This window comes from Lactuca virosa, chromosome 6 (assembly GCF_052849685.1).
Source record: "Lactuca virosa cultivar CGN04683 chromosome 6, Lactuca_virosa_CGN04683_v6, whole genome shotgun sequence".
In the NCBI taxonomy this organism is placed as follows: domain Eukaryota; kingdom Viridiplantae; phylum Streptophyta; class Magnoliopsida; order Asterales; family Asteraceae; genus Lactuca; species Lactuca virosa.
The window spans coordinates 86,994,825-87,017,369 of NC_136431.1; the positions used below are offsets into that span (position 1 = coordinate 86,994,825).

General features: G+C 32.5%; 2 protein-coding genes across 3 annotated transcripts; both read left to right on the forward strand.

The window, feature by feature from the left end:
* Nucleotides 1-681: 681 nt before the first annotated feature.
* Nucleotides 682-4,976, forward strand: LOC145120144 (uncharacterized). Of its 2 annotated transcripts, none has more exons than XM_079055938.1 (15): nt 682-808; nt 1,756-1,904; nt 1,987-2,098; nt 2,177-2,299; nt 2,383-2,487; nt 2,574-2,657; nt 2,739-2,854; nt 2,950-3,051; nt 3,131-3,244; nt 3,334-3,390; nt 3,473-3,539; nt 3,780-3,833; nt 3,971-4,045; nt 4,133-4,168; nt 4,753-4,976. In XM_079055938.1, exons 2-15 carry the CDS (start codon nt 1,885-1,887, stop codon nt 4,846-4,848), a joined length of 1,161 nt encoding a protein of 386 aa, XP_078912064.1. In that variant the 5' UTR covers nt 682-808; nt 1,756-1,884; the 3' UTR covers nt 4,849-4,976. The 2 variants fall into 2 exon arrangements, with proteins under 2 accessions (XP_078912064.1, XP_078912065.1); XM_079055939.1 differs by lacking the exon at nt 682-808 and adding an exon at nt 852-994.
* A 3,900-nt stretch (nt 4,977-8,876) lies between these two features.
* LOC145120927 (protein ENHANCED DISEASE RESISTANCE 2-like) lies at nt 8,877-11,830 on the forward strand. Its single transcript, XM_079056717.1, has 10 exons — nt 8,877-9,008; nt 9,623-9,825; nt 9,947-10,016; nt 10,111-10,289; nt 10,380-10,481; nt 10,578-10,628; nt 10,739-10,885; nt 10,973-11,068; nt 11,155-11,256; nt 11,336-11,830. The coding sequence occupies exons 2-10, from the start codon at nt 9,655-9,657 to the stop codon at nt 11,420-11,422; spliced, it is 1,005 nt and encodes a 334-aa protein (XP_078912843.1). The 5' UTR covers nt 8,877-9,008; nt 9,623-9,654; the 3' UTR covers nt 11,423-11,830.
* Nucleotides 11,831-22,545: the final 10,715 nt, after the last annotated feature.

Here is a 22,545-nt window from a genome sequence, read left to right on the forward strand (position 1 = left end):
TATTTTCACATATTTTCACTTACTTTAACATCTAATTAAATATTTTCTCTAATGATTAGCTTCATCCAATAAATTTCTTTTATATAAATTTAACTAATTTATTATAAACTATCTAAAATGTTGTATAAAATCTTCTAATTTAATTTGTAGATTTTTAAACACACATCGTATAAGATATTTTAATAAAAAAATATTACTAGATAATTTATTCATGACTTGTTTAAACACACAACAACTTATTCCTTAAGTTATTAAAACTTTATTTCTTATCTTCTTATCTTCTCAAACTATCACATTTTCCACAATAACCTTTTATGTCATGTGACTGCAAATTCCTCCTACAAAACACTTTTTATCAAAACCTAACATTTAGAATCTTAAGATACTTACAAAAATGCCCTTCATAACACGAATATAACATGTGTCATTCATATACATATACATATTGGTAATAATGGAATATAAAAAAGCAATTAAAAAGGAAAAAAGGTAAAGGGTGAAAAAGGAAAAAAGAAAAAGATGGGAATCAATTCAAGAAGAGTATGATGCAGACACCTGGCCAATGATGAAGGCTAGGTCTTTTTCAGTGCTCAAATCTACTTAAACCAGATCACTACTTCTATTCCAATTGTACATTACGCAAATAAATTTGTACATTAATCTGACGTTTTCAGATTCAGCTCTGGAAAACACACAACCGAAAAGATGATATTTTTATTTCGCCCGCACTCAATAATACCTTTCGAACTTCGTACGACCTCCTAACAAGACGACGCCTCAATCTTCATCTTTCTTTCCCTCTCAACTTGTAAGCAGCTTTAAACCCTAGATTTTATGTGGACTGTATTTTACATTGTTAATTCTTAGGGTAATCTCACATGTGGACATAGATGTTTGCAAATTTGTGTTTCTCTTACATTACTTACATGTCGTTCTTGTGAATTTCATCGGTGTGATCGATTTCGGTTATTCCAAGGCCATGCGTCTGGAGTTAGTACGTAGTGTGGTTCTTTCTCGTGATTAATTTTTTTCTTTATTTGCGTTATTAAAAGACTGTGTTTAGTCCAATTTGTTCGACTTATAATATATGATCGATGATTGATTGATTGGAGCAGATCTTCATTTCTGTTGTTGAGATTTTGGTGATGTGAATAGAACGTATAAGTATCAATCATATCGCTAGTAACAATTTTGTGCTCCTAATTAAACCTTTTGGCTTTGGATTTTATTCCGGATTAAATCAATTTCAGAGCTTGTCGAACTTTAATTGTTCACTCGATCATCAATATGCCGTCTAGATGTTAGCTAACAAAATGAAATTCCTTTTTTTTGTCAATAAGATTTGGATAATTACACGAAAAGTACTACAAATTCCATTTTTGGATGTTAGATGTTCATTCAAGAGTGAAACAATTCCCAACTTTTGTCAATAATGCCCTCCAGTTTGTCATGATGAAGGATCATTTTATACATCTAAATAACAATCAGACATTTCTACTAATTAGCATGTAAATTCGATTGTTGCCATTTTGAAGCTTCAATGATAGTATATTGCTTCTGAATTGTGGAAGTCTTGCATATCATAATGATAACAAATGCTCATACTTGAGTTGGATTAGAGTATTGAAATGAAAAGAAACTGTTTCTCATTATCTTGTTTTGTATTTGAATGTTACTATATATCTTTCATGTGACTTATATAGGCCTTCGAATTGTTTTCTTTCCTAAAATTCCACCTTTTCCCATACATTTCAGGTACTATCTACTGTGATAACACCATTTTGACACTGTCATATCCTGAAGGGGGTTACATGCTGTGTAGAATTGCATGCATAATTGGTTTGACTTAGTGGTTAACCATTAAAGTTGAGCACTTTTTCATCAATGAAAAGTCTATACCGAAGGTCAGTGAGATTAATAAACATTTATCTTCTAATTCAAATTACAAAATTCTGTACAATTGATTACTTACATTTATGTATTCAGTGGTTTACTCAAGAAGTCAAATGATAATGGGAGACTCGTTGCAATTACAATCATGGCAACGATCTTTGGATACTTCATTGGTGTTTCTTTTCCATATATTTCTTTTACTAAGGTAGTTTACCTTTCAAATATTCACTACACTTAAACAACAAGAATCATCATTTGTTAGAATTACCATTATACCCTTCAGATTAACTTCCCTCCAAGCATTCGTTCACCATTTGATACAACAATGCATGGAGATAACTCGAAAGCTCAAGAACGCAGTTTCCCTGAAAATCTTGGTTCATCTAATACACCTGAACTACCTAAGGTAATATTATTTTATAAAAGTATGTAAATAACTAAATAAGTGATTAATTATCTGATTAAATAAATTACTTTTTTTGGCTTCAGATATATGTTCCAACAAATCCTCATGGAGCAGAATCATTGCCTCCAGCAATTGTAGTTACAGAGACTGATTATTATTTGAGAAGATTATGGGGTGAACCCTCAGAGGTATATATAATATATTTATTAATTATTATATCTTTTACTTTAACTATTAAGTTTTGTTGATTACTAAAAGGTGTTGAAAATTTCAGGATTTGAAGAAGAAGCCAAGGTATTTGGTAACTTTCACTGTTGGTTGGAATCAGAGGGATAATATAGATGCATCAGTAAAAAAGGTTATTTTCTTTTTTGATTTAAATTTTATATGTTAATTTGAAAATGTCAAAATACTGAGATATGGGTTTGATGTTTTATAGTTTTCGGATGATTTCCAAATCATGCTTTTTCACTATGATGGAAAAACAACAGAATGGGATCAATATGAATGGGCAAAAAAGGCAATTCATGTCAGCATAAGGAAACAATCCAAATGGTATGCTTTAGATTCCCATTATCTAATTTTCCAAATTAACCATTTTGACCTTTTGTATAAACATTTTTTAAAATTATTTTTCACTTTTTTCTAAGGTGGTATGCAAAGCGATTTTTGCATCCAGATATCGTATCATCATACGATTACATTTTCATTTGGGATGAAGATCTTGGTGTTGAACATTTCAATGGGGACAAGTATTTTCCCTCTTCTCTCCTTCTAGATCTTTCCTTTTAATATATATAATTTTTTATATAAATTTTTGTAACATTTCAGGTATATACAATTAGTTAAAAAACATCGTTTAGAAATTTCTCAACCTGGCCTTGAACCCAATGAGGGATTAACCTGGGAAATGACTAAAAGAAGAGGCGATAAAGAAGTTCACAAGTACATCACCTTTTTTATATATTTTTAATTCTAAAAATTAAAATCCAAAACAACTCTTAAAAATTCTATATCTTTGACTTGGTCAACAGAGTTACAGATGAAAAACCAGGATGGTGCAGCGATCCACATCTACCCCCATGCGCAGCGTATAATTTCTCTCCCCTTCATACATACATACATACATACATGCATGCATACATATAATGAATACCACTTGCTTTAATCCAGATTTGTAGAGATTATGGCGCCTGTATTTTCTCGTGATGCGTGGCGGTGTGTGTGGTATATGATTCAGGTAAAATTTCAATTTAACATTAATTTACAAGTTTGGTCCCTGTGCTTTACCAAAAATTGCAAGTTTAGTCCATATTTGAAAATTGTCCCAATGTCATCCTTAAGTTTGCAATTTCATTGCGAATATGGTCTCTGAGTCGGATTTTGGACTGAACTTGCGATTTTATGTAAAGAATAAGGACTAATTTTGTAACTTAATCTTAATTTAATTTCAAATTTTTTTTTTTTTGTAAACATGCAGAATGACTTGGTGCATGGATGGGGTTTGGATTTTGCACTTAGAAGATGTGTAGAGGTCAGTTTTCTTTACACATAATAGCATTATGTAAAACAAATTATAGCAACATTGCTATTATGGGTAAAAAACAAAGTACATTAATGATTTTTCTAATAATATTTTTCTGTTAATTAAAAAACTTTGGATTTTCACAGCCTGCACATGAAAAAATCGGTGTGGTTGATTCGCAATGGATCTTGCATCAACATATTCCTTCATTAGGGGGGCAGGTGAGAGTCATTATGAATTATGACCTTCAAATTTATTATTATTGTTTTTTATAAATAAATAAATGATGGTTTTATTTTATTATTTAGGGTGAGTATGAGAAGGGAAAAGCTCCACGGGAAGGGGTAAGATAATTCTACCTACACATTTTTATAAATAAGTTATTTTCTAGGTCTAGGTCCTATATAAATGCAACATTTATAATCTGTTTGAGTAAATTATTACAATTTTGGTCCTTGAATTAGCTGGTTTTTATAGTTTTGGTCCTAAAAAGTTCAGTTGTAACTTTGATCTTTATTTGAGGTTTTAGTAACGTTTGTGGGCCATGTTCCAAGTAAAATTACTATTTTTAGGACCAAAATTGCAAAAATCAGGGACAAATATTCATTTTATTTAGAACATGGACCAAAATTGCAAAAGTTTTTTTTTTTTTTTTTTTTTTAATCAGCTATACTCAGGGACAAAATAGTAATTTTACTTGGATTAGGGGCAAAAACTTCAAATAAGGACCCAAATTGAAAAAGATAATGTTTTGGGTCGAAAATTTCAAAAAAGAACTATACTCACGTCAGGGACAAAAAATAGTCATTTTATTTAGAACATGGATAAAAAATGGTACAAGAAGCTTAAATAAGGACCGAAATTACAAAATTGTGAAAATCAAAGATAATCAGGGAGTAAACTTAGTAATTATGTTATGATTGTATAGGTAAAAGATAGGTGCAAAAATGAGTGGGCACTATTTCAAGATCGACTTGTGAGTGCTGATAAAGCTTACTTGAAGCAGAATAGGACTAAACTTTGATTTTATATTTATTTTTATAATTTTGGTGGGCTAATCATTTTTGTACAATAGGCAATGATGTTTTTAGCTTTTGTACATATATAAAAAAATACCAAATACTTAATTAAATATGTGGTTTGTTTGTTTTCTTTCCTGATCGAATATGTGTATGTTCAATAAATGTTAATATAGGATTTTTTTTAAATATAACGAATTATTTCCTAGTGGTGTAGTGTAAATTGTTAAATGATTTGATTCTCGATAGAAAAGGCAGAGATGATCCTAACATATTTTAGGCTAGAGGCAAAAATAAAGAAGTTGTCTTTTCATAAAAAAAAAAATAAGAATAATCATATAAAAATGACCATCATAAATATGATTTTATCTCTTTTATAAATAACTTTCGAGTCTTTTGCTGAAATAACTACAATCCGAAATGGGTCTCTTTCGGACTAACTTTATGTTGCATTAAATGTAACTTATGCTTTTTTTTTTTGGGTTTTAGTCGAAACCACGACTTTTTTGGATTGGTGGTCATTTTGAGCTAGTTTACATGTAGTTTTGGTCCCTGTCAAAACTAAAAAGACTATTATTATACCCTTAATGAATTTAATTTTCATTTTTCTTTCACTTTTTAAAATTATTATTATTATTAAATATAAAACCGGGCCCACCTCTCTCTCTCTCTCTCACATTCTCTCTCACTCACTCTCTCTCATCTTCTTCCTGATGATCCATCACCCAAAACACCCACTCTCATTGTAGAACCAGTGAAAAAGAAGGAAAGGACCGGTGATTCTTCGCCAGTAGTAGCAGTCCCAGCACCCGCTGTTAAACACGCCCATAATTGTTGTTGTACTGTTCTGATACCCCTTCACAGCCTTCTCAACGACTGTCATCTCATTCGTCTCCTTCCCCTGTCAAAGAACTAGAATCATCGGTGATGTTTTCCCGGTTCCCCACTGTCGCCACCTCCATATCCCCTTCCCTTCCGCCTTCTGCCAAGAAACACCACCACAAGCACCCTCTCCGACTGTTGCTACCCTTCTCAACCCCCACAACCCCGATTGAAGGCTTGAACCGCCGGAAAAATCGACTCCTTCTTCGTGCTTCATAAGGAATAAGGAAAAGAAGAAAGAAAGAAGATGTTGCTTGCGGTCCCTTTTCGTCTCCGATCAGATGGGAATCGAAGACCCATTTCATTTGACTGACAGACCAAACACAACCACAATAAGTCTCGATTTTCACCCTTATTGCTTGATTGAACTCCTCAGTACCACCGGCAGTCGCTATTGGTTTGATTCCCGATCAATCCTCTTTTCCTTCCTGTGTTGCAGATGATTGGACCAGAAGACGAAGTAGGTCGTCGGAGCGGCCCTACAGTGCCGACCCCCTCTCGTTTTGATTGTTTTGAAGACGAAGAGGAAGAGTTGCTCCTTATTTTCTTGGTTTTTTCTTAAACAACACACACTCCAGATTTTCAGATTTGTTCTTGAGGAAGAAGACGATCAGAGAGAGAGAGAGAGAGAGAGAGATAGAGAGAGAGGGAGCGAGAGAGGGTGGGGCCCAATATTTATTAATAATAAAACATTAAATTAAATAGAAAAAATATAAAAAAAATATACAAGAAGGGCATTTTAGTCTTTTTAGTTTTTCGAGGGACCAAAACCACAGTCAAACTAGGCCAAAAGGACTACCAATCCAAAAAAGTCGTGGTTTGGACTAAAACCCCAAAAAATGCATACCACAGTGACCATTTTTGCAATTTTGTGAATTTAAAAAAATGTTTGATGCAAATGAAAAAAAGTATATTATATATTAACAAAATCTGAACAATTTAAATTTAACGGTCATTGGTAAACTGTTAAAAATTGGGTCATTTACACATATCTTTCATAATAAGATGATCACTTTTATAGTTATCCCTTTAAATTCAGTTTTAAAATAAATTTAATGCTAAAGTTTGAAATCAGGCCTTTTAACTAAAAATAAATTATTCTAAACAAATAAACTTAAATATAGAAATTTAATTAGTGGAAATTATATACAAATCAATTGAAAACAAACAAATCTTAACCTACTAAGAACCTGTTTGATAAGCCTTCTAACTGGGTCCAAAGTTAAGACCCGGTCTTCAATCCCTAATTAACTTGTTTGTTTTGCCTTTTGCATCCTTGGACCCGGTCCCTAATTTTATGCTATTTTGTCCTCCAACAAAAAGAAGCCGACTCACTCCTTCTTTTACCTTTCACGTATTTGCCCTTCATCTTTGTTCCCATATAGAATTCATGCTTTGCATCTTCCTACAGGAACAATATTCACCATCTTTCCTTCCCATGCTCGTGCATTCTCTCTCCGTCTCGACTCCGATATGAAAATATAGATTAAAGTGTGAGGGGAGAGCTCTGAAGGTCGTCATCGTCGACTGATTGTGGTCGTATTTGTGGCCTCCTTCCGATCGAAACTAAGGTTTCTCAATCCAATATAAAGGTACTCCCGAGTCCTCTCTTTGATTCTTGTATTATTTGACACTTGGAAAGAGCTTCAATTAGTGATTTTTGGAGTATAATCTGAGGTATGCAGTTTTTACCTAACTCTGCTACTCATTACACATAATCTGAGGTATGGAGTTTTTACCTAACTCTTCAATATGTAAATTATTTTCTAGGTATGCAGTTTTTACCTAACCAAGAAGATTACTAAAATACTCTGCTGGTAAAATGGTCAAAGCATAGTAGGAAACAAGTAAACGACCCCATGGGTAAAATAATTGATACGTAGAGTGGAGGAAAGTGCGTTGCATCAGCTCAAGCATTATCAAATGCCATTACAAATCGGTGCTAATTGTATGATTGAACACTAGGAAGAGAATTTAACAGTGATCCCTCCTAATAGATGCACATGTTATAAATCAATGCTTATCCAAACAAATAATATGATAAATAAAATCAATGGAAGGTGCTATTTATTTTGAATTTTTTTATTGTAATCTATTCTGTAGGTACTTTTGGTCATAAATTTTGACCATATTTTATTTTGAATCTGGCAAACATGTTATGATCATGGTAATGTTGGTATTAAACAAGCATATTATGGCAGAGTTTTTTTCTTTGTATTTTTGTTTGGAAAAATTTATGCTCCCTTAATTGTACAACAAAAATAGTTCTTGAAACCATTCTTTAAAGACATTTTATAAACTGGTTTTAATTATCAAGATTGAATATTCTTCCTTACGATTATAAACATAATTCCAAACAAATGAAAAAAGAATCAAACAACATAAAGATTAGTCATTTGTGGTCATAAGGGTAATATAGTTATTTTTCATCATTTACCATAGTCAGTCAGAAAATAATCAAACAACATAAATTCAGTCAGAACTTCTAACTCAGTCAGCTTCTAATCCAGTCAGCTTTAACTCAGTTAGCAACTATCAAACGATCCCTAAATTAGACTTAGTTTTATATTTAATTTTGTTTAAAACCTGATAGTAATTAAACTAAGAGAAATTAAATATCAGAAACAAGTTTTGCATTCTCAATTTCTCATCATCACAAACACAATTGAAATTAGATGATTCTAAATGCATTTCATAGTTGTAGATGTGGAAAATATTTGTGCGAAAAACGAAAAGATTGAAGAGGTTTAAACATGGTTAATCATACCGTTGACATTGTTACATCGCATTTGTCCATAACAATAACAAAAAAAAAAAAAAAGATGATTAAGTTTTGAACCAAAACATCCATTATAGAAATCTACTATCCACATGATAATATGTAACTTAAAACATCATATTTACTAAAAAAAAAACTCAAAACTATCTATTATTGATTATATATTCTTTAAATCAATAAAACTATTAATCTTTGGTCGATTATATTGTTTCAAATGTCGTCAACACAACATGGTAGGACAACAAAATCGAAATATTTTGATTGGAGTAATTTTTTTCTATTTATTTTGCAGTTAATTAATACAAAAAATAAAACAAAAAAATTAGCGCGGTTTTCGCGCGTGGTTTGACAGAGTTTTGAAAGATGAGGCATAACTTCAAACTCGTATCAATTATCATTGCTTCCTCATCGATCAAAAAACCTTCTCACGGATCACTCCCAACATTCTCCGATAACTCTCGCCGGTGACGATCTAGTGCCGGACGAGAGAGGACGACGGCGAAGGTATCTTTCTGTATCCACATATCTATATATAATTTGCGACATTATCTTAATAATTTGCATAGTTTTTTTATAATCCTGTGAGCATTGATTGTTTGATTCGTCGTCGGTCTCTTAATACAGATAAACCTCCATTTCCTTCGTTAGGAATCATTGTTTATGTTTAATTTCATGTAACTGTAAAATAGAATTGAATGTGTGTATTCGTAATAGGATAACGAATAATCTCATTCGTTGTTGTTTGTTTTTCATTGATTAGCTTTCTCATCCGTAAATTTTGTGATTTCGGCGTATTGTAATCGTTTTAACTGGTTGATGTAAGTTATTTTATTGAAAATTGAGAGAAAATGTCGTGATTCCGTGAATGGATGTTTTTTTCCCCAAAAAAGAGATTGTGATATTGCTTTTGCATAGGAAGGGATCATTATCATTGATTTGTTATTAACTCTCATTCGTTATTTACCTTATCCGATTGTGAGGAGAACAATTAGGAATGCGATCATTTGATGATATACCACAACTTTTTCAAATCCCCAATCTATTCGTATCTTGTTGATTGTTTACATGACTATTTTAATCATGCCTTGATTACCACATTCTGGCTTTGTTTTCTGTAGCTTTAAGATATTTCAATTGTCGTGAAGCTACCATGACTGCTGAACTTCAATTAAAGGAGGAATCAATGGGTGGATTGGTTAAAGTTCCTTCAAACCAATCGATCCGTGGAGATAAGGAAGATGAATCTGATGAATACTTCAGTAACTCAGATTCAATGGAAGAAACACGTTCAGAAACAAGCTGGTCTGATTTATCCCCTCGGGTATATACCACTTTCACTACTAAATCCACTTTCCTTTTTCCTCTTTCTTCCTTACATCTGTTACACCAATACCTAATCTGAATACAGACATGAACAAGCTAACCTCCTTGTTGTTCTTCAGGAAGTTAATCTTCCATCTCCCAAGTTTTCACTTGCTGTTGAGTTTTTGAGAAGATTACATGGTTCAGTAGGTTAGTTTCACTTGAGTTAATCTTTTTACTAAACATCATACACAAAATGGATGAATTCTTTTGTGAAAGATTACAAAATTGGTGTATATTTCAGTGCAGAAAAAGGGTGGTTCAGCCTTTGATGATGATCTTGAATGGCAAGATAGTTTCTTAAGCCATAATGATTCAACATTTCCAAATGATCCAACTGGTGAACTCATCAATAGTTGGGGAGCTGCAGATTCCTCATCCTTTCGCATTCGTGGTGAAACTTATTTACAAAATCGCAAAAAGGTAGTAGTAATAAGTAATAACTATTCATTGATTTCTTAAAAAGTTTTAAAAAGATTATCTAAAAAAACTATTTATTGTTTTTCCTTTCAGATTACAGGAAAAGGCACAACAATGCAACTTGTTGCAGCCAACATGCTGAGATCAATCAACAAACAAGATGATTTGGCTGGAAGACCTGGTAGCATTTGTCAGGTTAAATCTAATATTCCTAAACCTTTTTTTTATAAAATTTTATCTCAATATAATAAAAGTTCTTGCAAATGGAAAGTTTACAAGATTTTTGTGCAGAAATTTGCAGCTGTGGAACGCCCAGATTTCTTTTTCATTGTAAATATGCAAGTAAGTTTCTTTTCTTTTTAAAAAAATATACATTCAAATTCATTGATTTTTTTTTTAAAAAAAAACTTAGATTACTATTTATGAATTATAATGATTTTGATTAAAACCAGATCCCGGGTCCCACATCAATTCTTCATATTGCTTTCTATTATGCAACAACTTCTCCCATACAAGATGTCCCCTTACTACAAAACTTTGTAGAAGGAGATGATGCATATAGAAATGCAAGGTTTAAGCTCATACCCCGTGTTTCTAAGGTCTGTATTTTTTAATTCCTTAAATAATTATTTTAACATTATAAAACTAAAAAGTATAATAAAAAATATGACAAAATGCTATTTTAGGGGCCATGGATTGTGAAACAAAGTGTTGGAAATAGACCATGTCTGTTGGGTCAAGTTCTCAAGATCCATTATGTCCGTGGAGTAAACTACTTAGAGGTGAAAATATTTTTTTTATAACTTTATTACATTATTCACTTTAAAAAAAAAATTTAATATTTTCTGAAATTATTCTATGATTTTAGCTCGATGTGGATGTTGGTTCATCTATGATTGCAAAAAAGGTGGCTAATAGAGTTGTGAGTACATTCAATCATTTGATAGTTGAATCAGCATTTGTGATACAGGTAAATTAACATAACTTTAAATAAATATAAAATTAAAAAAAATAATAATAATAAAATATTATATATTGTATTAAATCAGGGAAACACACCGGAGGAATTACCAGAACATGTGCTTGGGACATGTCGTATGAGCCATATTGATATATCAAAAGTGGCTACTACATAATAATAATGGAAAAAAAATGTTGTTGACTGAAAGTGTAAGGGGCAAATATGTTAATTGTCAAGTGGAGAGAGATGTAAGTTAACTTCCTTGAAGAGGTGAATTTGGACACGGCTTATAATACTAGATTACAGCGATAGTGGTTAACTTTTTTTCCTTTTTTAATTAATTTTTATTTCACGTTTACTAAAGCCCTGGTTAGAGGCTAAAAATATGATGAACAGAATTTAGCCACTTAACCAGAGTTAAAAATTGTTGTTGTCATTTGGTCCGAGTGATGCACCCTTGCAATCTTTGTATCACTTTTCAATCTTTCTTCTTACGGTTTTAGCCAACAATTATATGAATAAAATGATGTGTATTTTCTTTCATTAATTTTTTATCTATCTTTTGCTTTTCTTTTTTATAAAAGTATAGGAGTTTCATTATATATATATATATATATATATATATATATATATATCATGTGGATCTTATTTATATAAAAACTACTTGTTGGTTATTTTTAGTACTGCCTAATACATTTTGTGTGAGAAAAGGTTACTTTTAACCAAGTTTCTATGCTCACATTCCAACATGTTGACGTCTTTATCAAAAGTTTACCCCAATTTCATATTCGATCTGATTGTTCAACTATCTCCAACTCCAATGTAGGGGTGTATTAAAATTAGAATATCTTTGTAAATAGCTTTTTATATATTTAGTAAATTATAAATATCAATACTCATAAAAGAAATTAAATTTCTTATACATTTAAGATTATGATATTTGTTATATTTGATAAAATTAATAAATTTTTGTTATACTTTTCATCGTTTAAAAATGATGGTAGAAGAATAAATAAAAGAAATTAATGTCAATGTAATACATATATTTGGTACATATATTTGGGATATAGGAATGACTAATGAGATAAGGATACAAATACAAATATCAATGTCATCATATAAAAGGTAAAAGGTCAAATGAATGCGTCCGTATTTTAAAGCGGAGACTCATGGTCGTTTGTCTCCATTACGAAACAACAATTTATAAAGTTATAAACAACTAAACACGTTACTTTCAACATGTTTCCTTTTTTTATTAATTGAATCATTTAACTTTGATATACGGGAACTCATTTCAACATAATTGTTATACAATATTAAGTAAATTACATGAATCTTCCATGTGGTTTGGTGCAACTTGTAGTAGTGGTAGAGTTTGAACATTTAATTTTTTTGAGAGGCAAAATTATAATATGTATAAGAATTAGAAAGCGGGGGCCACAATCCAAATTTTATATTTTTAGGCCTTATATGTATACAAATTAATGGCTATTGACTACTTCTAACCAAACAATCAAGGGGCCACAACCCCTTCTGGCCCTAAGAAAGCTCTGCCCCTGTAGGTTACATCCCTATGATGATTTTTGTACCCTGACTTGTAGGTTACATCCCTATGATGATTTTTGTACTTGGAATGTCCATGATAGTTTTGTACTGTTTTGATTTCGGTCTCAAAATCTCATGATGTATGATGGTCAAATGTTACCTAAATCTTGATGTCTTTCGTATGGCTCTAGAGTGTGTTAGTGTTTCTGTGTTTGCATGTATGATGTTATTAAGTCTATGTTGTGTTACCATATTTTTTCTTGAGCTTACCTTGGGAAGTCCTTTTTTACGGAAAATTGGTCGTGTTATTATGAGAGTATAGGCCATGTGGTTTGGACATGGTTTCATATCATGCATTGAATCACTTAAAATTTTCTTTTTATATTGTTATTGAGTTTTTATTAATTAATAGTGTATATCGTTCTTGCAATGATTTTCTCCCCAAAAAAAAAGATAAGTTTATTTCGGTTGATGAGTTATAAAAGATTTAAGGGGTTTTACATTGGGCATGGATTGTTTACTATATCTAATGCTTTAATAGATGTTTGATTCTGGTTAGGGATGTTCGAAATCGAATATTCGAAAATTCCGGATAGTAGATTTTGATATCCGAATCCGTATCATAAATTTCGGATATCCGAAATTGCATATATAGATTCAGATATCTAAATTTTTTGTGTTTTTTTATCAACACAATTGACATATCTGATAAATAAACAACTTTTACAATAAGGATACCAAAACACAATCTAAAAAAAACCATTTTCGGATATCGGATATCCGAAATATCTAAAAATCTATAAAATGACTATCCGTATTCGAATATGAAAAACCAGACATCCGAATTTCTGATAATTTGGATCGAATTTTTGGATTTCAGATGTTCAAGTTTGAATATGAACACCCATAATTTCGATAATGCTTGTTTGAATATGAACACCCATAATTTCGATAATGCTTGTTTGAATCGAATTTTTGGATTTCAGATGTTTAGGTTTGAATATGAACACCCATAATTTCGATAATGCTTGTTTGGTGCTCCTCAAGCTTAACCTGTATATTCAGATGCGTAGATTTAGTCGAAGACTTGGAGAATGAAGAGCTTAAGGAAATTTGAAAGACTTTTGGGTTATTATGTTGATATAATGTTTACTTTAACTATTGTCTCTTGATATCTTTGTTACATCCTCCTATATGTTAATCTTTCAAAATAACCAAGTTGTAAGACTTGAATGTTGAGACATTATCTATAAAATGTTCACATAAATGTTTTTAAATCTTTAACTAAATTACAATATTAAATTTACTATACAATGGGTGTTACAATTTCTATTGTCGTGAGAAACAGACGAAGGTTGTGGAAACGATGAATAAGTTAGAAGGAGCTAATATGATAATGACATCGATAGATGCGATCTAGCTTCTTGATGGCATTTGAATTTTGCTTTAAGCACAACGAAAAGTTATCCCTTATTTGTAGGCCTTTCATCCAACTTGTGTGTTAATCCTTGCACGATAAAACCATCAAGCGTGCTATTGTAGATTCTAGCGGTTGGCACAACCCCATTGTTGAAGGTGGAAATTTTTTGTCAAGATATTAATATGAGCAGCCTTACAATGGAAGAGGAAGGACAGGGGAGAGGTGGGGGAGGGTGTTGGGATGAAACCTGTAGATTTGACTAAACTATAGGGATGATTTATGTAATTTATATTTTGACAAATAGAGTTCTAATAAAAAAAACATTTATATATGAAAAAGGTCGAAAAGGACTAGACAAGGGCAGATGGTAAGATGGTGATATGGATAGGTGGGGTGGAGTATCAAACTGTCGATGTTGCTTGAATTCGAATGGAATATTCCGTGGGCGGAGCCCACCCAAATGCTCCCTCTCTTTATAGTTTATACGCCATCCCACTTCATTTTTTATTTAACTATTATATATCCAAATAAATATTTTGTTTCACTTTATCATTGTCCTATCTTTATCAATTACTTCCTTTCGTGCCAAAATTATTGTCCACAAATTAAAAAACACACATTTTAATAGGGGTGAGCATAATAACCGAAAAACCAAACCAAAACCAAATTAACCGATATAACCGAATCATAATAACCGAACCATTTTAAAAATCGTTGGTTCGGTTTCTAATTTTTGTTAACCGATAACTAACGGTTCGATTATGGTTTTATAGGTTAACCGAACCATTATTAACCGAACCGCTAGCTTTATATTTTAATATATAAAAATTATAGATTATATATAAAATAATATAGTCAAACTTATTTAAGACCCATTAAAATTTCAAAATATAATTCATTAATCCTCACTTATCAGGAGACGAACAATCAATTAAATCATCAAAGGTTGATCACGTAGACACACACAATCTTCCAATCATGCCAATAGTTAGATTATTCATTAATGTTGTAATTCATAATCGGCTAATTCTACAATTTGTAAACATATTCACAATTAGTTTAATCTTCACACTCGTAATCCTAAATGGATGCTTCTCACACCGTTAATCCTAATCAAAGACTGTTTTGACTTTATAGACCTATTCGGAGGATTTTTTGACTTGATCACATTGAATGTATATGAGTGATTGGATTTTTTTTATCCAAATAACACATAATATAAATGTTTGTCAATTTTATTTTATATTTTTTTATTTAATCGCATTGAACGTGTATGAATGTTTGACTTTATTTTAATGTTAATATCAATTATCAATATGTGAAATTATTAATGTCAATGTTTTTTTTTTAAGTTTTATATTTTTATTGAATGTTTTATATTTTGAATGTGATTATGTGTTATCTCACTCTGAGTATCAAATGTACATATTTTATTCTATTACTATATGCTAGGTTACAAACATTGGCGTCGAGGACTTTTTTGTATTCCATTTTCATTTTTTATGTTAATATACTTTCGTCATTTATATTTTTTTTAACATTATGGTCAACCAATATTAACCATTAACCAAAATCGTTAACCGACAAAAACCATTAACCATAACCAATATTAACCATACCCAATGGCTACCAAAATGTATTAACCAATCATAATGGTTATGGTTCGGTTTTGACCAATAACCGAACCAAACCGCCCCATACACACCCCTACATTTTAACAAAACATTAATTATCATTAACTTTATATAATAAAATAACAGTTTTGTTCTTACTTTGAATTTAATAGCTTAGTTTGTTAAGTAATAATAAGGGGGTATTTTGGTAAAACTGTTATTTATTTTTAAAGGAAAAATGGACTATAATTTTGGGACGGAAGAAATATCATTTAGCATAAAGTGTTCGTCTACATATTTAAATTGTACAAAAAAAAACATTTTTAAAAAGGATTAGTGTAATGCTTATAAAAGCTAAACCAATATACAAAGTGGGATAAGTATGATATCACGTATTAACGAATAGGGATACTAATTAAACTAATTAATAAAAAATATTTATATTTTGTAATTGAAAATAACATTTTTTTTAAATGCCCCATTCCGCACTACTTATGAGTGTTTTGGAGGTGGTGAGATGTAACATAAAGCTACCTCAGAATTTAACGTCATACATTACAGATTGACATTGTATATTTCAGACTGACATTATTACAATATAAAATGTATAGTATTTCGAAGATCCATTCCGAAGTTACTAAAATAAGCAATTGTATATCATTTTTTTGTCCATTTTGTAGAGATTGTTTTATAAGTTGTGTAACACCTACATTCCGATTTTGTTTTTCCATTATTTGATTGATGGTTTTAAAATCCAAGGAAAAGTACAAGGAATGAGCGAAGCATGGGATTTTTTTTTAGGATTTAGCCTGGAGGCGTAGAATGTCGATAAGGAGGCGTGGGACGCCTCTGTTTATTCAAAAGTGTGATTATTTTCTCGTATATTTTTTTATTCAGAGCATCGATAAGGAGGCGTTAGGTGCCTATGCCCATGGGATGATGTCATTTTCTCAGGATTGGGGCCTATTTGAGAGCATGAACCCCTAGGGTTTCATCATTTTCAAGCTCCACCTCCCCTAGAACGCCTCTAAGGAAACCCTAGTCTCTCTTGAAGTGTTAGATATCATCCTCTCTCCTTATATCCATTTTGGTGTGTTTTGCGGTTCTGGAGTGAAGGAATCAAAAAAGAATGGTGTATGAAGCCTTGCATTTAAAGTAATCTGCTCTCATATTACTTCTGGAACTTTGTAAGTCATAAAGATCCAAGCTTCATTCCATTTCATCTATAGATCTATGAGTTAAAGGTGTTTTTGAACAATTTTCATTAGTTATGGTCCTTTTATAGCTTAAACCATGGAGTTTGAAGAACTCCATGAGCTTTGATTCATGTTTAGCTTTAGATCTAATCATTTAATGGAGGAAAGAGTGCATTCAAGAGCTCTCATTGCTCGATGCATGAAGAAAGGGCTTTTGACATAAAAGTCCTTAAGTTTGTTAAGTTTTGTTGGTTTTGTCCCTATGACAATTTTTTGTTCGTTAATGTCCAAAATTTGCCAAGTTTTTTTCATTTTTGTCCTTTCTATAAATCTTTTATGTTTTTACCCTAAGTATATTTTTCAAATTTGCAAAAAAACCCTTAAGTTTACAAATCTTATATGTTTTTATCCTAATTATATTTTCCAAATTTGACATGAAAGTCCTTAAGTTTGTTAAATTTTGTCGTTTTTGTCCCTGGACACCTACTATTATAGGTAGCAAGGGCAAAAACAAAAAAAAAACTTGACAAATTTTGGACATTAATGAACAAAAAATCGTCATAGGGACAAAACCAACAAAACCTAAGAAACTTAAGGACTTTTATGTCAAAAGCCCCATGAAGAAATGTGCATTTTTGGAAATTTATGAGCTAGGGCTTTAGATCTTGCTTTTTTGAAGCATCTCAATGGATAAAGTTAGGAATTTTATCCATTTGGGCACTATTACGATTCAAATTTGACATTAAGAACCATTGACTTAATGGTTTAAGTCAAAGATCTACAAAAATTAGCCTGGACGCGGGGCGCCTGTCTAGGAAACGACACTTCTTTTCAGATACCGACTAAATTGTCTTTTAGTGGGCGCGAGATGTGCCCAGAAAGGGGAGTTGGGCACCTTTGACCAAAATGTTGACTTTTTGACTCTTTGACCAAGTTTGAATTTGGGTCAAACTTTAGGGTTTTTGTAATATCCAATATTTTTTTTTCAATTATTTCTAAAGAGGAATATAAAATTTAGAATATATAATTGGAGAATCATTAGGGTTTTAATTTATAAAGGTATTTAGAAGATTGTTGTCATCTATTAGTCAAGTAATTAAGTTATTAGTTAAATAATTATGTTATAATAATAATAATATTAATTATTATATATTCGTAATGACCTTGTTTGAGAAAAGAATGAAGTAGGAAGGACTATCGGTGCATTTTGGAAACTTATGTTGAAAGGAACTTAAGGTGGAGGGGTAATATTGCTCAAGTGACCAAACTTCATGGGCTAGTTCTACCCATCTGCGAAAGTGAACATCTTGTCCCCCTCTGATAGTGACATAACATGAGAGAGGTTATTCTCCAATTTGGTTGTTGCTACTGATCGATTTTCTTATAAAGAAATCAACCCAAATCTTAAAATGGAAGTGTGTTGTAATCCTGATTACGATGTGAGAGAGAGTAAGGGTGATGGTGATAGGTGATAATCAAAGAAGGTATGTCGGAATTGTTTTCCGACGATACGAATGGAGGAGGCAAGTGTGTATGGGAGTGTTTTGCTCATCCATCTACCAGTTGAGATGGGAGAGAGGAGAAGTTGTAACCACTCTATTCTTTTCATGTTCATGCTGATGGCTTAGAGTTGTATTGATAATGTTCTGGAAGAGTTCGAGTTCCGATGATGGCCTAAAGCGAGCTTGGTTCCGGTGATCAAGGCCATCGATGGTGGCGCTTAAAGTCATCCATGGAAATGGTGTTTTTTTAGTGTTCGACTTTGTCTTGCATAGGAGGTAGCAACCCCATTGTCGTTGGAAGAGGGAGCCATCGTTGATACCTTCAAAGAAACAGGAAATGGAATAAATGAAAGGAATCTATAAGAGAAAGATAATGAGAGAGAGAGAGAGAGAGAAATAGAGTTGGCACCGAAGAAAGGGAAGTCGCAGGAGAAGGAGGCGTCGTCGGAGCATTAGGCATCGCCAGTGTAGCTGTGTAACATCTTGTTTCCTGCCATTTCTGGGCCGTGGGCTGGAAGTCAATTGTGTAGGGCTTTTGTGACATCCCCATTTTCACGTCCAGAAAAAACCGATTTTGTTTATGCTTTATAAAAATCAGAGTACCTCTTTTATTAAAAGTGTTGCGGAATTTGTTCCCAGAAAAACATGATAAATACGTTATCAAAGCATTTCCTAAGAAATTTATTTTATTCATTTTAAAACATTTGGGATGTCATCGTCAATACAGAAACATAAGCATAAACAGAACTTACATTTATTTACACTAGTGATCTACATCTCTTTTAAATCTCTCAGTGTAAAGTAGCTTTGTATCGACACCTGTGATACAAGTAAGCTTGAGTGGGTCAGGTTGGGAAACCTGGTGAGTACATAGGGTTTTCAACCCACAATAATATAATTATTATGTTTAAACATCAAACAATCAACCCAATTACCCATCCCCATTATTTTCCTTACTCTTAAGGATCTACCCTAAGAATCAACTATTCCTCGTTCATTCATTCCTAAGAATTATCCTAAGGAATAGGCACGAAATCCATCGTTGCTAATGACACATCTGTCAGGCACAGCTACTAATATTATCACTTAGGCGCAGCTACCAAAATTGTGACATTCCTTATGAGGCGCATCTGCCGGTATTGTGCTTTAGGCGCATCTGCCGGGGTTATGAGGTTCTCTATTAGGCGCTTCTGCCGGTAGAGTCCTTTAGGCGCATCTGCGAGGGTTATCTCGTTTATTGACAGTATCGTTTCCGAGAATCCACTCGCAATACATGTCAATGGGTTTTTATCTCGTTTATAGACAGTATCATTTCCGAGAATCCACTCGCAATACATGTCAATGAGTTTTTTTAGAGTACAGCTGGTGAACACAGTTCAAATAACACCTATAGGTTGCGAGCCTGCTAGTGTTCCACTGGACTGTCTAGAATAGTCTTTGGTTGTCATCCATACTCTGCTAAATGACGGGGCCAACACTTGGGTAAAAGGCTTCTCTCATGGTTCACCTCTCACCCTTATCTCATGGTCTATATCACCTCTCATCATTTTATTTTTTGTCACACAGCAACTATTTCATCTACCCATGTTTTACCCAACACATTTTGTAGATATAAAATACATATACAGTTTTTAAAACATGTATAAAAATCTTTCACCCAACATAGACGACAAGTATACAGACAATATGCACACATAGCATGTAATTTATATTAAATACTTCATATCTATGTGTAAGATGAAAGTAACTATGCACTCACTTGTTAAGGTGGTGATTCCGAACTCAGACAGCGCTTCGCTTCTTAAAAATAATTTCCTTCGGCGAAACTTACAAGGTGGTTTTAGCTAGGAGTCGGGCTCTACATGGGCAGAACTTCATCGCTGAATCTTTATAGGAAAGATTCGTGCAGCGCTTCAGCTCTCACCTTACTATACTAAAACTACAGAAAGAGAAGTCGAATCACGAGGGACCGAAATGCTCGGGGGATAAGAAGAGAAAGACTCTTAAATCAAGAGAATGGTGCAAGAAATATGAGAGCCCAAGGCTCTTATTTATAGTAATTGAATTTACAAAAACTACCCTCCATAATTACTTAATGACCTTATAGTTATATAAACGACTAAACACCCATTCATAATACTATTTTAAATAGATTTAACGATATTTGTACTAAACTAATGTCGAAAGTACTCAACACTAGTCTTATAATGACCGCATCGTCGATACCTTTCTAATGATATATACATTTGTATATATATATATATATATATATATATATATATATATATATATATATGATTTATACTTTATTTTAATACGTAAATATGCTATTATAATTTATAATTTGTTCATATGAACTCCGTTTTTGACGCTCTTTATATCCACGCGTAGGTGGAGACGTACTCTACAACTTTCATTTAGACTTCGTCGGCTAATTTTGACTTTCTTTTTAAAGTTATATTTTTAACAGACCGGGACAGGAAAAGTCCGTTAAAAATTCATAACTTCTTCATCCGACGTCCGTTTTCGTCTGTCTTTTTACCGTTGCGCTACTATTAATGAGATCTTCAATTCTCATTTAGGTTGCGTTGGCCAAAAATCGATCGATCTAAAATTCATATTTCGGGCTGTGCACTGCTATGCCAAATCTTAGAAAAATCATAACTTCCTCATACGAAGTCAGATTTTGACGTTCTTTTTTTGTATGTTCTCGGTTTAACGTATACTACAACTTTTGTTTAGATCACTAAGGCTAAAAAGTCTTATATCGTAAATTCACTATTTACGTCTCCCGGTGCCGTGCCGGTTTTGCCGTAAAACTTCGACGGGCCATAACTTCTTCGTTATAACTCGGATTTCGGCGTTCTTTATATGTACGGAACCCTTGTAACATATAATATGACTTGGTTAAGATTATTCATTCTAAATAATCTTCTATTAAAAAGTCATTTTTGACGTTTATCGTCTCTAAATTGACTAGCCCGAATCTACGGGCCTTACAGCTTTGGGCATTGAGGAGGAAAATTTTAGATCTTTTGGAAGGAGGTAATGTTAGTTAAGCGATTTTACCCTTGAATTGTGTTTTGGGCCGAAGGGTAAAAAGGGAAAAGTATTAGGCCGGGTTCTTGCATGAAATATGGAATTTTGTTTGAGAAGATTTTAGTCCAAGATAGTTATATGATATTGTAGAGCTCTTCAATACCTTTCTGTGGATATAAAGAACGTCAAAAACGGAGTTGGAACGAAGTAGTTACGACAGTTTGAAGTTAGGCGATTATTGGGTCAGCTGCGTACGATGGGCGTACTAAGGCATCCCTAGTACATTTAGCGTAAATTGAGTATGCAGGGCATATGCGATTAGTGCACAACCCCTATTTTTGTGGTTTGAGCCCTATTTAAGCTCCTTAACTCCCCCAAACCCATTCCATTCTCAGCCTCTACCTCTCCAACACCCTCTCTTGAAACCCTAACCTTAGATTGAGCCTTGTGAGCAAAAATAAGGTGTTTTTAAGTGCTTTGGAGTGTTCTTGGTGCACCTTGAAGAAGAAGGAACTCATTGAAGAAGTGTTGGTTGCATTGGAGCTTGTAGATCCAGACTTTGTTCACCTTGATCTTTCTTCTAGAGGTATAAAGTTTGAATCTTAATGATGATATGTTAGATCTAGCTAGTTTTGGGTGTTATGAGCTTTTGGTCACTTTAAGTGCATAAAGTTTAGATCTTGAAAGTTTGTGACCTTGTTATGGATAAACTCGGAAACTTTATCCATCTAAACATCATTTTGATTCAGATCTGAAGGTTAAAGACTTGACTTAATGGATTAAGTTGAAAAGATGCACTTTTTGGGTCCCTTTGAGAATTAAAGACTAGATCTTGTTTGTTGGGACCATTCTAATGGATAAAGTTGGAAACTTTATCCATTATGGAGTTATTATGAACCATAAAAATATGATCTTGAGTGTTGTATGTAACCCATGCATGTGTTAGTTGGTCTTATTGGGTTAAGAACATAGGGTTTTGGACA

What these genes read in the sequence shown, in the direction of transcription:
- LOC145120144 (XM_079055938.1), top strand. Translation starts at nt 1,885, where the DNA reads ATGAAAAGTCTATACCGAAG. An exon ending in ATGAAAAGTCTATACCGAAG is followed by an intron (nt 1,905 to 1,986) that starts GTCAGTGAGATT and finishes TTATGTATTCAG; the next exon opens with TGGTTTACTCAAGAAGTCAA. An exon ending in GGCGATAAAGAAGTTCACAA is followed by an intron (nt 3,245 to 3,333) that starts GTACATCACCTT and finishes CTTGGTCAACAG; the next exon opens with AGTTACAGATGAAAAACCAG.
- LOC145120927 (XM_079056717.1), top strand. Translation starts at nt 9,655, where the DNA reads ATGACTGCTGAACTTCAATTAAAGGAGGAATCAATGGGTGGATTGGTT. An exon ending in GGTCTGATTTATCCCCTCGG is followed by an intron (nt 9,826 to 9,946) that starts GTATATACCACT and finishes GTTGTTCTTCAG; the next exon opens with GAAGTTAATCTTCCATCTCC. An exon ending in AATCAGCATTTGTGATACAG is followed by an intron (nt 11,257 to 11,335) that starts GTAAATTAACAT and finishes GTATTAAATCAG; the next exon opens with GGAAACACACCGGAGGAATT.